Source organism: Martes martes (genome assembly GCF_963455335.1).
Source record: "Martes martes genome assembly, chromosome: 1".
Taxonomy (NCBI): Eukaryota; Metazoa; Chordata; class Mammalia; order Carnivora; family Mustelidae; genus Martes; species Martes martes.
The window spans coordinates 206,401,054-206,416,030 of record NC_137888.1 but is presented as its reverse complement, the minus strand read 5'-3'; the positions used below and the strand labels follow the sequence as shown (position 1 = coordinate 206,416,030).

At 39.1% G+C, this 14,977-nt stretch overlaps 1 protein-coding gene across 1 annotated transcript; it reads right to left on the bottom strand.

Moving 5' to 3' along the window:
* Positions 1 to 4,659: 4,659 nt before the first annotated feature.
* Positions 4,660 to 5,648, bottom strand: LOC308351945 (olfactory receptor-like protein OLF4; the record flags this gene model as incomplete). Its single annotated transcript, XM_080817894.1, is given in 3 exon segments — positions 4,660 to 5,340; positions 5,343 to 5,366; positions 5,370 to 5,648. Coding segments are annotated over 3 exon segments (984 nt in total).
* Positions 5,649 to 14,977: the final 9,329 nt, after the last annotated feature.

Genomic DNA, 14,977 nt, shown 5'->3' with positions numbered 1-14,977 from the left:
AGGCCTCAGATTCAAAACAACATTTACATTTATACAGTGGTAAATCACTGTCCAGTTAAACGAATACCCAACTTTTGTAGCAACATGGACAGGACTGGAAGAGATTATGCTGAGTGAAATAAGTCAAACAGAGAAAGTCAAGTATCATATGGTTTCACTTATTGGTGGAGCATAACAAATAATATAGAGGACAAGGGTAGATGGAGAGGAGAAGGGAGTTGAGGGAAATTGGAAGGGAAGGTGAACCATGAGAGACTATGGACTCTGAAAAACAACCTGAGGGTTTTGAAGGGGCGGGGTGGGAGGGTGGGGGAACCAGGTGGTGGGTATTAGGGAGGGCACAGATTGCATGGAGCACTGGGTGTGGTGAAAAAACAATGAATACTGTTACGCTGAAAATAAATAAAAAATAAAAAAAAATAAAAAAAAAACTACAGAATCCTTTGTGTCAAAATTCTACACTCCTTTTTTTTAATGTTCATTCAGGTGTTTGTTTATTCATTTGTATTTTCTCCAACTTTGGGTTTACTTTCAACATAATAGATGGGTTTTAACTAAGTCTGTGTGTCTATTTAAATGTGTGTGAATATGTTTATTTGAGAGAAAGATGTACACAAATGTACACAGACATATACATACTCACATTCCTAGCCTTGAATGTTTTATTTGGACTCAACAAAGTGCTTGCACACATTTCATTTATTCTTCACAACTTCTGTCAGAAGTTAGGGTTCATTCCCTAACATTATTTTTAGAAATAAGGAAATTGAGGTTCACATTCATCACTTTTTTTTTATTTATTTTCAGCATAACAGTATTCATTGTTTTTTCACCACACCCAGTGCTCCATGCAATCTGTGCCCTCCCTAATACCCACCACCTGGTTCCCCCAACCTCCTACCCCCCGCCCCTTCAAAACCCTCAGGTTGTTTTTCAGAGTCCATAGTTTCTCATGGTTCACCTCACATTCATCACATTTTATCAATAACATAACAAAGGAGTTAAAACTTACTGTACACCTTTTTTTTTAAATTGTACATGAATGGAGTCATGTAGTGTGTGTGTGTGTGTGTGTGTGTGTGTGTGTGTATACATACATATATATATATATATACTTTTAAAGTATACCTTTTTTTTTTACTTTTTTAAAGATTTTATTTAAATTTCAGTCAGTTAACAAAGAGTGTAATATTAGTTTCAGGTGTACAATATAGCGATTCAACACTTTCATACGACACCTGGTGTTCGTCATAAGTGTACTCCTTAATCCCCATCACTTATTTAACTCGCTCCCCCACCCACCCCCACCTGCCCTCTGGTAACCATCAGTTTGTTCTTTCTTTTTTTTTTTTTTAATTTTCAGCATAACAGTATTCATTGTTTTTTCACCACACCCAGTGCTCCATGCAATCTGTGCCCTCCCTAATACCCACCACCTGGCTCCCCCAACCTCCCACCCCCCACCCCTTCAAAACCCTCAGGTTGTTTTTCAGAGTCCGTAGTCTCTCATGGTTCACCTCCCCTTCCAATTTCCCTCAACTCCCTTCTCCTCTCCATCTCCCCCTGTCCTCTATATTATTTGTTATGCTCCACAAATAAGTGAAACCATATGATACTTGACTCTCTCTGTTTGACTTATTTCACTCAGCATAATCTCTTCCAGTCCTGTCCATGTTGCTACAAAAGTTGGGTATTCGTCCTTTCTGATGGAGGCATCATACTCCATAGTGTATATGGACCACATCTTCCTTATCCATTCATCCGTTGAAGGGCATCTTGGTTCTTTCCACAGTTTGGTGACCAAAGTATACCTTTTAAAGCAAGTTTGTGGAAATAATTTAATACAACCAGATTTCTTCATGAACTTTCAGCTTACATTTTTACATAAGAAACTTACAAAAAGTTATGTTTTATGAAAAGCCACCTTAATCCCAGAAAAGAGTCATGAAATATTTTGAACCCAGCTTACTGTTTAAAGGATGCTCTTTCTTTGTGTCCTATTGTAAGCACTACTCATTCTCTTGTTTTGCTTAAATGCTTCACCACATCAACTCAGTTCCATTCTTGGGGAGGTTCTCCTTTGTGATCTGTTTTCTCTGCCAGATTACATTTCTGTTTTTGTTTTTTTTTTAAGCTGTTATTTTTTGTCTTTTTCCTTACTTGATGGGACTATATTAGGAGTTTCAATGGAGATGATATTGTTTATGGGTGTGGTAGCATTCATGGGATGGTGATACTCCATGAATAGCCCTGTAGTGTCATTTGTATATTCAAATGATGTGTAGGTCCTAGTATCATGAGATTAGCTGCCACTGTTTCCTATATCTTTGAAAATATGCTCTGCTTTACAACCGATGCTGTGAGTGTTGTTAAAAAAAATCAGGGTGCCTGTGTGGCTCAGTGGGTTAAAGCTTCTACCTTCGGCTTGGGTCATGATCCCAGGATCCTGGGATCGAGCCCCACATCGGGCTCTCTGCCCAGTGGGGAGCCTGCTTCCTCCTCTCTCTCTGCCTGCCTCTCTGCCTACCTGTGATCTCTGTCTGTCAAATAAATAAATAAATAGATCTTAAAAAAACAAACATTCACAGATAAGATTGGAAGTGTTCAAGGGTATGCTTCTGTCCAGGAAATCTCTATTAAGAAGACTCTAGGATCACCATTTTTGCCTCTCCTATATTGAAAGTAAACTGGGCTTAGTTCTCAGAATCATTCATCTCCTGCATAAATAGCAGGTCGTGTTTCCAGTTCCATTTCCTGGATCTCATTGGCACTCAGCAAGTGGGTCATGGGACGCCTCCCAGGAGGGCATCTGCAATAAGGACAAAGGGAGGGCAATGGCCTGGAGGCCAGGGAATCCTTCTTCTGTGTCCTTTGCTGTAGAAAGTAGAAAGTGTGCCCCTCATACTGGAGACAAGAATTCCATATGTCCCTCTACAATCTAAATTTTTGTATGCTTTCCATAATTCAGCAAATTGTATTATATATATAATTGTATTATATATAATATATAATATAAGATAAGACAAGAATATAAGAATATATATATTAAGAATATATATATTCTTAATATATATATATTTAATTATATTAATATATATATATTTAAGAGAGAAAGTGCAAGTAGTGGGAGGAGCGGAGGAAAAGGGACAGAAAGAAATTCCTAAGCTGACAAGGAGCTCTGTCCCAGGACACTGAGATCATGACCAGAGCCAAAAATCAAGAGGCAAATGCTCAACTAACTGAGCTATGTGCCCTATCAAATTGTATACTTTAAATGCGTGCAGCTTACTCTATGCAATTATACTCCAGTGAATCATATTTGTAGGGGGACATGGAAGTTTCCAGGCAGTAGCAGGAAGACAAAACAGAAAACATAACTATGTAAACTCTTCTTCACCCCAATGATAGACATCCTTACACATGGATTCCAGCCTCACATCATCAATAAGCAGGTGGGCAGCATGAAAACATTAGTTTGCACATTAGTAAATGTCTTGCTTAAATTTTGCTTCATCTCTGACTCTAGGGCCATATTATGTCAAACTAGTCATTGAAATTTGTGTTTCTATGTAGGCTACAACTGGAGATGTGTGTTTGATTATTGGTTTTGCCAGAACTAGGCAATGTGGACACTGAGATGAATAAGAGAACAGGATCCTAATGAGAAATATAAAACCCAATATGTGTTTTTACAATAAAAATAAAACCCAATATGTGTGTTTACAATAAAACCAGTATATGTGTGTTTTTTAAAGATTTATTTATTTATTTATTTATTTATTTACTTCACAGAGATCACAAGGAGGCAGAAAGGCAGGCAGAGAGATAGGAAAGCAGGGTCTCTGCTGAGCAGAGAGCCTGATGCAGGGCTCAATCCCAGGACCCTGGGACCATGACCTGAGCCGAAAGCAGAGGCTTTAACCTACTGAGCCACCCAGGGCCCCCAAAACACAGTATATGTTAAAAGGTACATTTTCAGGAAGAACAGATATTTAAAGGAATTTTGGACACAAAAGTGGTGACGTTTAGTCTCAGACTTTCCACTCTTATGAAATTATAAATTGCTTTGCTTCCAATTGTGTTTTCTTTTTCATAAAGAGTAGTGCAACTTATGATTATTTTGTGGGAAAACAAAAGAAAACCTCCTCAATATGATAAATTTGCTTTCAGAAGAAATTATTCTTAACAAATCTATAGAATCTCATGATATTAATGGGAATTTCCTATATTTTGTGGTTTTTAAAAAAGATTTTATTTATTTATTTATTTGACACAGAGAGAGAGACCACAAGCAGGGGAGCAGCACACAGAGGGAGAGGGAGAAGCAGGATTTCTGCTGAGCAAGGAGCCTGATGTGGGTCTTGAACTCAGGTCCCTAGAATCATGACCTGAGAATAAGGCAGATGCTTAACCTACTAAGCCACATAGGCACCCCAAGGGAATTTCTAATATTTTGTCCAAAATTGGGAATCAACTTAGGAAATCAGGAGAGCAACTAAGAACAACATTGTGAGATACCAGAGAGCAGAAAAGTTAATACAGATGGTTACTCAAGTTGTACATAGACGTTGATGTCACAGAAAGGGATATTCCAGGAAATCAAGAGAAAGAACAAATTGTAAATCCACAATCTGATCAAAGAATTACCATTGCTGGCTTTCAGGCTTTGTGTCCTGCTATCATGTGCATTATTTTCAGCCCCAGGACAATGGGTCCTTTTATAGTTTCCTTTCCAAAGAATTTTTTCAGAGCCCTCTTTATGTCTGTATTTCTCAGGCTGTAGATGAAGGGGTTCAGCATGGGTGTGGCCACCGTGTACATCACTGAAACTGTTGCACCTGTGTGTGAGCTCTGGGGAGCAGCAGAGCTAAGGTACACTCCTAGGCTTGTACAGTAAAATAAGGAAACAACTGAGAGGTGAGATGCACAGGTGGAAAATGCTTTATACTTGCCCTGAGCTGATGAGATCCTGAGTATGGAGGAAACTATCTTAGAATAAGAGTAAAGGATTCCAGCAAGGGGTCCACCACCCAGCAGCCCAGCTCCAAAATACATCACTACATGATTAAGAAAGGTGTCAGAACAGGCAAGTTGGACCACTTGTTTAATTTCACAGAAAAAGTGGGATATTTCCAAGAATGTGCAGAAGGAAAGATGCAACACCATTAAGCACTGTAACAAGGAATGCAAGATGCCCATGATCCAGGACATGAGGACCAGCAGTCCACAGAGCTGGGGGTTCATGATGATCATGTAGTGCAGGGGGTGACAGATGGCCAAAAATCGGTCATAGGCCATCACAGTCAGGATGTAGTTGTCCAATCCTGCAAAGAGTAGGAAAAATACATCTGGGTGATGCAGTCTGCCTAGGTAATGACTTTTCTCTCTGTCTGTATATTCATCAGCATCTTTGGGATTGTGGTGGAGGTGAAACAGATGTCTACAAAGGACAGGTTGGCGAGGAAGAAGTACATGGGAGTGTGGAGTTGGGAGTCAGAGCTGACAGCCAGGATGATGAGCATGTTTCCAAACACAGTGATCAGGTACATGGAGAGGAAAAGCCCAAATATGAGGGGCTGCAGTTCTGGTCCCTCTGAAAATCCCAGAATACGAAACTCTGAAATTCTTGTAAGGTTCCCTGGCTCCATGGGTTGGAGGTAGCTACCAGGATATAGAAAAATAAATGACTACTTTCACACAATCATGTGTTTTTATAACCTAGCATAAGTGTTACCACTTATATCTTAGAGTCCAGAAATTAATTTCAATATGTGTGTGTGGTCTCATCCCCATTAGGACATCCCTAGCACCAATTCACATCAGGAATACTGTAATCACCTCAGTCTGCTCCTCACACATAATGTAGACTCTTGATCCATTGAGAATATGTTTCATTCCTTTAAGGGATGTGCACTGAATGTTGAACATGTTCTAGGCACTGTTTGGCAATAGACATAAGGTGCTTATAAGCAATGTCCTAATAATCATATGATGAAGAAAGAATATAAGCAAATACTAATAATCAAATAATATGTCAGATGGTAAAAGAAGCTATGAAGACAAGGAAAGCAGGTATAAAGGAGAGACTTGATGGGGTGTTATTTTTTTTTACTAGATGTTCACAAAACCTGCAAAGAAGGTAACATGTGAACAGGACCTCAAGGGAGATAGTAAGGGAGATTGAGGTTATCTCAGGAAGTATGTACCCAGCAGGGGCAACAGCCATGTCAAGGCCCTGAGGAAGCTGTTCGATTCAGAAAATCAAGGCTCAAAAGAAAACTAGGGTGTCAAGAGGAAGGAGAAGGGGAGAGATGAGAGGTGGTAGTAGTGTGTGATGAGGAATGAAGCAGCCACCAGGCTATGGCTGAAACTTCAAGACACGAGAATCACTCATTTTATTAATTTTTCAAGACTTTCTTAATTTTGTTATTAAGATGCCCCATGAGTCAAAATGCACACCCACATTAGTAACTTCTGTTCATTGAGTTCTGGCCTCTGTCAATAAGAGTACCCTTGGAATATGTAAGATTTTATACCCCTGCTCTGAGAACAGCCCTCCGTTCACAACACACACACACACACACACACACACACACACACACCATGACCCTCTATGGCCTCCTGGGATACTGACTGCCATGTCTTTTTCACCCCCAGCCACACTAGCTAGGCCAACAGCAGATACACATCAAGCTCACCAGATCTCATTATCTTTCCCCTAAATAATGAAGAAGTGGTACCCAGAAATTCCTAGGGACAATAAACTTGGGGATGCTTATTGGTGTGCTCATTTTCTGATATCAGTTTAAAGAAACTTAGGCAATCTACGGGGTGCCTGGGTGGCTCAGTGGGTTAAAGCCTCTGCCTTCAGCTCAGGTCATGATCCCAGGGTCCTGGGATGGAGACCCGCATCGGGCTCTCTGCTCAGAAGGGAGCCTCCTCCCCTTCCTCTCTCGCTGCCTGCCTCTCTGCCTACTTGGGGTCTCTCTCTCTCTCTCTGTCAAATAAATAAATAAAATATTTTTAAAAAATAAATAAATAAATAAACATAGGCAATCTCTTCAGTAAAGACAGAGAGAAAAGAGAAGAATGACATGGACATGAGAGGAAAAACAGCTCTAGCAAGGCAGGCAGCTCTTGAGAGACCAACCAGGAGGAAGAAAAAAGTGTCTTTGGTTCTGATGACATTCCTGCTCTCCTTAGATCTCCTTGATGTCCAGAAAAAAATAATACAGGAGCAAAAAGACAAAAGTAGTGATATTTTCATGTGAAACATGTTATAGATGGAATGCTCCAAGAGTAGAATGAGGAAAAGGTATAAACCAACACTTCACAGAAGGAAATATATAAAGTAAAACAGCAGTTGGGCTATTTTAATATCAAGGAGCAGAAGGTTTGCTTTCCTGGTGGCCAGTCCATATTTATTTGACAAATTGCTGTTTATTTGTCCTGGTAGGGGGTGAAGTGAGTCCCTTCCTCACTTTTCTTGTGATACATCTTTTCCTTGTTATTCTTGTTCTTTAGGTTTTGATGTTTTTGACAAGTCCAATGGACATTCTTTAGTCCTGGTTCCAGTCTTCACCCCAGATCCTGCTCTATATGACCTGCACCTGCTATAATAATCAATCCTTACTCAAGATAACTTCTCCATGTGATTTTTCCATGAGGTCATCATGTCACACACAATTTTATTTTATTCTCCTCTGCCTTTGTCAATATGTGCATTACCAAGTGTGCAGACACTTCATGTGCATTGTTCCCTTTGTTTTTCCCAAGCAATGGGAGTATATGTGTCTTTATATAAACACACATTGAAGGAAGCGAAGACCTATAGAATAAGAATAGCAAAGGAGATTAAACCTGTTAACTTGAGTGATTTTACCCAGCTATATTAAACAAAACTAAAAGGAACATCAAAAACATATGATGAAAACTGGGTGTTATAGGCAAATAATAAATTTTTGAACACTACATCAAAAACTAATTAGGTACTATTTGTTGGCTAACTGAAGATAGTAAAAATCAAATCTATCTATGAAAAACACACAGCAAATATCATCCTCAATGGGAAAAAGCTTGCAGCCTTCCTGTTGAGATCAGGAACACGACAAGGATGTCCACTCTCACCACTCTTGTTCAACGTAGTATTAGAAGTCCTACAAACAGCAATCAGACAACAAAGAGAAATAAAAGGTATCCAAATTGGCGAGGAAGACAAACTCTCTCTCTTCGCAGATGACATGATTCTTTATATGGAAAACCCGAAAGACTCCACCCCCAAACTACTAGAACTCATACAGCAATTCAGTAATGTGGCACAATACAAAGTCAATGTCCAGAAATCAGTGGCTTTCTTATACACTAACAATGAAAATAGAGAAAGGCAAATTAGAGAATCAATTCCATTTACTATAGCACCAAGAACCATAAGAAACCTCGGAATAAACCTAACCAAAGAGGTTAAAGATCTGTACTCGAGGAACTACAGAACACTCCTAAAAGAAATTGAAGACACAAAAAGATGGAAGAACATTCCATGCTCTTGGATCGGAAGAATAAACATCGTTAAAATGTCTATACTGCCCAGAGCAATCTATACTTTTAATGCCATTCCGATCAAAATTCCACGAGTATTCTTCAAAGAGCTGGAGCAAATAATCCTAAAATTTGTGTGGAATCAGAAGAGACCCCGAATTACTAAGGAAATGTTGAAAAACAAAAATAAAACTGGTGGCATCACGTTACCTGATTTCAAGCTTTACTACAAAGCTGTGATCACCAAGACAGCATGGTACTGGCATAAAAACAGACACATGGACCAGTGGAACAGAGTAGAGAGCCCAGATATGGACCCTCAACTCTATGGTCAAATAATCTTTGACAAAACAGGAAAAACTATCCAGTGGAAAAAAGACAGTCTCTTCAATAAATGGTGCTGGGAAAACTGGACAGCTATATGTAGAAGAATGAAACTCGACCATTCTCTTACACCGTACACAAAGATAAACTCGAAATGGATAAAAGACCTCAACGTGAGACAGGAATCCATGAGAATCCTCGAGGAGAACATAGGGAGTAACCTCTTTCATATCAGCCACAGCAACTTCTTTCAAGATATGTCTCCAAAGGCAAAGGAAACAAAGGCAAAGATGAACTTTTGGGACTTCATCAAGATCAAAAGCTTCTGCATAACAAAAGAAACAGTCATCAAAACAAAGAGGCAACCCACGGAATGGGAGAAGATATTTGCAAATGACAGTACAGATAAAAGGTTGATATCCAAGATCTATAAAGAACTCCTCAAACTCAACACACACAAAACAGATAATCATATTAAAAAATGGGCAGAAGATATGAACAGACACTTCTCCAATGAAGACATACAAATGGCTACCAGACACATGAAAAAATGTTCATCATCACTAGCCATCAGGGAGATTCAAATCAAAACCACATTGAGATACCACGTTACACCAGTTAGAATGGCCAAAATTAGCAAGACAGGAAACAACGTGTGTTGGAGAGGATGTGGAGAGAGGGGAACCCTCTTCCACTGTTGGTGGGAATGCAAACTGGTGCAGCCACTTTGGAGAACAGTGTGGAGATTCCTCAGGAAATTAAAAATAGATCTTCCCTATGACCCTGCCATTGCACTGCTGGGTATTTACCCCAAAGATACAGATGGAGTGAAAAGAAGGGCCATCTGTACCCCAATGTTTATAGCAGCAATGGCCACGGTCGCCAAACTGTGGAAAGAACCAAGAAGCCCTTCGACGGATGAATGGATAAGGAAGATGTGGTCCATATACACTATGGAGTATTATGCCTCCATCAGAAAGGACGAATACCCAACTTTTGTAGCAACATGGACAGGACTGGAAGAGATTATGCTGAGTGAAATAAGTCAAACAGAGAGAGTCAAGTATCATATGGTTTCACTTATTTGTGGAGCATAACAAATAATATAGAGGACAAGGGTGGATGGAGAGGAGAAGGGAGTTGAGGGAAATTGGAAGGGGTGGTGAACCATGAGAGACTATGGACTCTGAAAAACAACCTGAGGGTTTTGAAGGAGTGTGGGGTGGGAGGTTGGGGGAACCAGGTGGTGGGTATTGGGGAGGGCACAGATTGCATGGAGCACTGGGTGTGGTGAAAAAACAATGAATACTGTTACGCTGAAAATAAATAAAAAATGTAATTAAAAAAAAACTGAACCAAATATGATATACCACACACTCTGGATAATATTAACATCAATTAATAGTTACTTTAATGAAGACATTGACATAAGAGAACATATAATAAAATTTATCTAGAACTCTGACACACAGTGAGTGTTCAGTAATTATTTGCTGATAGAGTCAGGAATTAGGTTACAGTAGACATGGACATTTAACATATGGGAAGGTTGCATTTCAATTGGAACCGTCTTGATTGCTGAATAAAACCTGACACAAATGGCTATCTGCCTGCAAGGAAATGAAGTGGTTCCTGATCTTGTGCACCTTTAAGAAAACAAGTGTAAAAGTAAATAATGCTTTCCAAGTGACTATATAAAAAAGTGCAGATAAAATTTATAGGCAGACAAAACCATCATAATTAAAGTGAGAAAATCAGAAGCAAAAAGGAAGACATATTTAACTCTACCAATTAATATTTTTTAAGGTCAAAAATTCCCAACAAATCAGTTGAATAACAACTTTAAAAAATCATTTGAGGGGCGCCTGGGTGGCTCAGTGGGTTAAAGCTTCTGCCTTCAGCTCAGGTCATGATCCCAGGGTCCTGAGATCGAGCCCCACATCGGGCTCTCTGCTCCACGGGGAGCCTGCTTCCTCCTCTCTCTCTGCCTGCCTCTCTGCCCACTTGTGATCTCTGTCAAATAAATAAATAAAATATTTTAAAAATCATTTGAAGTGCAGCTAACTGTGGGAAATAGGCATGAAATGTATGGACAAATTATAATGATGGATCCAATATATGAATCCTTTCTCAAGGTGAGTGATAGTTTGAGAAAACAAGAAAGGTTTGGTTTCTCTCTCACACCCACCAATTGGGAAAGCCCCTGAAGAGCTGCCTGGTTGATTGGGGCTGGGACTTCTTAACTGAGAATGAAAGAGACACTTTCTAATTTGGGGGGCAGAAGTGGGAAGTATGGAATGATGGTAAAACAACCTGAAGGCAGATATAAATATTAAAAATGCAGATATTCTTTAACTTAGTGTTTCTCAGTCTCTGCACTGACTGACATTCTGGGTCAGATTCTTCTCTGCTGTGGGTCTTCCTGTGCACTGTAGCATGTTTAGCAGCACTCTTGACCACCACGTGGCCCTCCCCAGTGCGACAGTGAGAACTATCTGGGTATTGCTTCAGTGTTCCCTCGGTGATAACATGGCTCCTGGTTGAGAAGACCAGTTTTAACTTAACGATCCCCAACTATTTCTGTAGTACAATAGCATTTCAGAAAAAAAAAAAAAATGAACAACCGCTGATTGGGTCAATAGCACAGCCACACCATGAAATGCTGCAGACATTGAAATAAGGATCTAGGATGATATGAGTTGATTGTAGGCAACTCTATGAGAAATTGTTGAGAAGGAAGGAAAAGTGGACACAAGTTTGGAAAAAAAATACTGCACTAAGACATCAAGAGCATTTATGTTTTGCATAGTGTCCTAGTGAATCAATCATTTATATGAAAGTGCATAATATGTATACATGCATAAAATGGAAGAGAAGTTGTAAAAGAAACTAGAAACTTATGGAACAAAGAATGTCAGTGAGAATGACATTAGGTTAAGTCTATTGTTTATAAACAACTGTGCTGAAATAAACAACAAAATTGAATGAAAACCTGACTTATATATAGACCTAGAAGAACAATGACTTAAAGACACCAAATGGGTTGCTAATTCTGATTCAAGATTAAATTGCCAAAGGCTCATAAATAAAAAGATATAACAGAAGGGCATTTACAATATGGGGAGAAAGCAGTGAAGCTAAGTTGTAATTTCATGTAACATAAAGATCCAGGGATTCACATCGTCTTATAGAATGGAAAGGTGATTTTTAGTTAAATGGTAAGGAAAAACTTCTTCCAAATGATGGCCAAAGGATGCAACCTTCAGAAACAAACCTAATCACTAAAGGCCAAAAAGGGTACTAAGGAATAATAGAGATGTGAAAATAAGTCAGAACTATGTGTAGAAAGTAATTTATCACTGCTAAGGATGAAGAGATTTCTTTTTTATGTATAGCAAGGACCAACCCATGAAGAATACTGAAGTGCCTGCTTGAATTTCTCAGTAAGAAAAAGAAAAAAGAAAAAAAGGAATTCATGAGATAGAATGTACAGAGTGGTGATTAAATGGAGTCACAGATCAGAAAACTGAATCAGAGATCAGAAATCCACCAGGAAGATAGACCTTAAAAGCCTCAACGTGAGACAGGAATCCATCAGAATCCTCGAGGAGAACATAGGGAGTAACCTCTTTGATATCAGCCACAGCAACTTCTTTCAAGAAATGTCTCCAAAGGCTAAGGAAACAAAGGCAAAGATGAACTTCTGGGACTTCATCAAGATCAAAAGCTTCTGCACAGCAAAAGAAACAGTCATCAAAACAAAGAGGCAACCCACGGAATGGGAGAAGATATTTGCAAATGACAGTACAGATAAAAGGTTGATATACAGGATCTATAAAGAACTCCTCAAACTCAACACACACAAAACAGATAATCATATTAAAAATGGGCAGAAGATATGAACAGACACTTCTCCAATGAAGACACACAAATGGCTACCAGACACATGAAAAAATGTTCATCATCACTAGCCATCAGGGAGATTCAAATCAAAACCACATTGAGATACCACGTTACACCAGTTAGAATGGCCAAAATTAGCAAGACAGGAAACAACGTGTGTTGGAGAGGATGTGGAGAAAGGGGAACCCTCTTCAACTGTTGGTGGGAATGCAAACTGGTGCAGCCACTTTGGAGAACAGTGTGGAGATTCCTCAGGAAATTAAAAATAGATCTTCCCTATGACCCTGCAATTGCACTGCTGGGTATTTACCCCAAAGATACAGATGGAGTGAAAAGAAGGGCCATCTGTACCCCAATGTTTATAGCAGCAATGGCCACGGTCGCCAAACTGTGGAAAGAACCAAGATGCCCTTCAACGGATGAATGGATAAGGAAGATGTGGTCCATATACACTATGGAGTATTATGCCTCCATCAGAAAGGACGAATACCCAGCTTTTGTAGCAACATGGACAGGACTGGAAGAGATTATGCTGAGTGAAATAAGTCAAACAGAGAAAGTCAAGTATCATATGGTTTCACTTATTGGTGGAGCATAACAAATAATATAGAGGACAAGGGTAGATGGAGAGGAGAAGGGAGTTGAGGGAAATTGGAAGGGGAGGTGAACCATGAGAGACTATGGACTCTGAAAAACAACCTGAGGGTTTTGAAGGGGCAGGGTGGGAGGGTGGGGGAACCAGGTGGTGGGTATTAGGGAGGGCACAGATTGCATGGAGCACTGGGTGTGGTGAAAAAACAATGAATACTGTTACGCTGAAAATAAATAAAAAATTAAAAAAAAAAGCCCTCATCACAAGAAAATTTTGTGATGATGCATGGAGACAAGTGTGTGATAATTTCGGAAGATACACAAATATAGAACTGTTTTGTTGTACACCCAAAACTAATAGGATGTTATGTGTTAATTATACATCATTAAAAAATAATAAGCAATTGACGGAGCCCAATATGACTGTCTGATAGATTTGAGCACACAAAATTCATAAAGTTTCCTGTGTTGCCCAGAATTACATTTATACATATTAAATGGCCAACAGTCAGTTTCTGTAAAAACTTCCCTTCTTTGATAGAAAGGGCCACATTTTATTTTACTTTCTTTTGTTTTATTTTATTTTGTTTTTATTTTATTTTTTAAAGATTTTACTTTCACACAGTCTCTACACCCAGTGTGGGGTTTGAACTAACAATCCCAAAATAGAGTCCCATGCTCCACCAATTGAGCCAGCTAGACACCCCAAAGATAAAATTTTAATTAATTAATTTATTTTTTAAACTTTTTTTTTAATTTCACAGAAATCACAAGTAGGCAGAAAGAGAAGGGGAAGCAGGCTCCCCGCTGAGCAGAGACCCCAATGCCGGGCTTGATCCCAGGACCCTGGGATCATGACCTGAGCCAAAGGCAAAGGCTTTAACCCACAGATCCACCCAGGTGCTCCAAAGATCAAATTTTTAAAAAGGAATAAAAACACACTTAAAACATTATCCAAAGCAAAGGACTCACATAGGCAATTTAATAGAAATTTAATAGAAATTTACCAAATGGCCAACAAACTCACAAATGCAGTCAACCTCAACAGGTTCTAAAACAATGCAAAGTAAAGCTCATTAGCACACCCATTCTCATAGACTACATCCTATTTTTTTTTTCCAATGTGAATTCCCAGAATGAGAGAAGGAAATGTGTGTATGTTTCATGCATTACTATTATAAGGATGTGTTTGCAATCATCCCTTGGTCAGGATCTTTCTCATCCATGTGAAAGCATAGTCTAAGATGCCCCATCTTAACATAAAAGGACATGACCTCACTTCACTCTATACCTCTCCACAGCTAATACCCTATCTGTGAACTACTGTTAATGAATAATGTCCTTGCACTTCTGTTCTAATTTTACTGGAAACACCTTATGACTTCTAACTGGCTTCCATTTAATTATCAACATTACTACTTGCACTTCTGATTGAAAAGTTCACTTTTCTTTTTAGCATCCTACATAAATACATTAATTTATTGGTAAAGCCAGCAAACAACTACTGGAATCTCTGGCATCATGGCTATGCTGCATGGATTCTCAGTGACCTTAGGTAGAAGTCTCGGTTTCTGTTTCCTTTGATCCTCTCCTGCAGTGACTGCTGGGATCTTGAACTCACCTG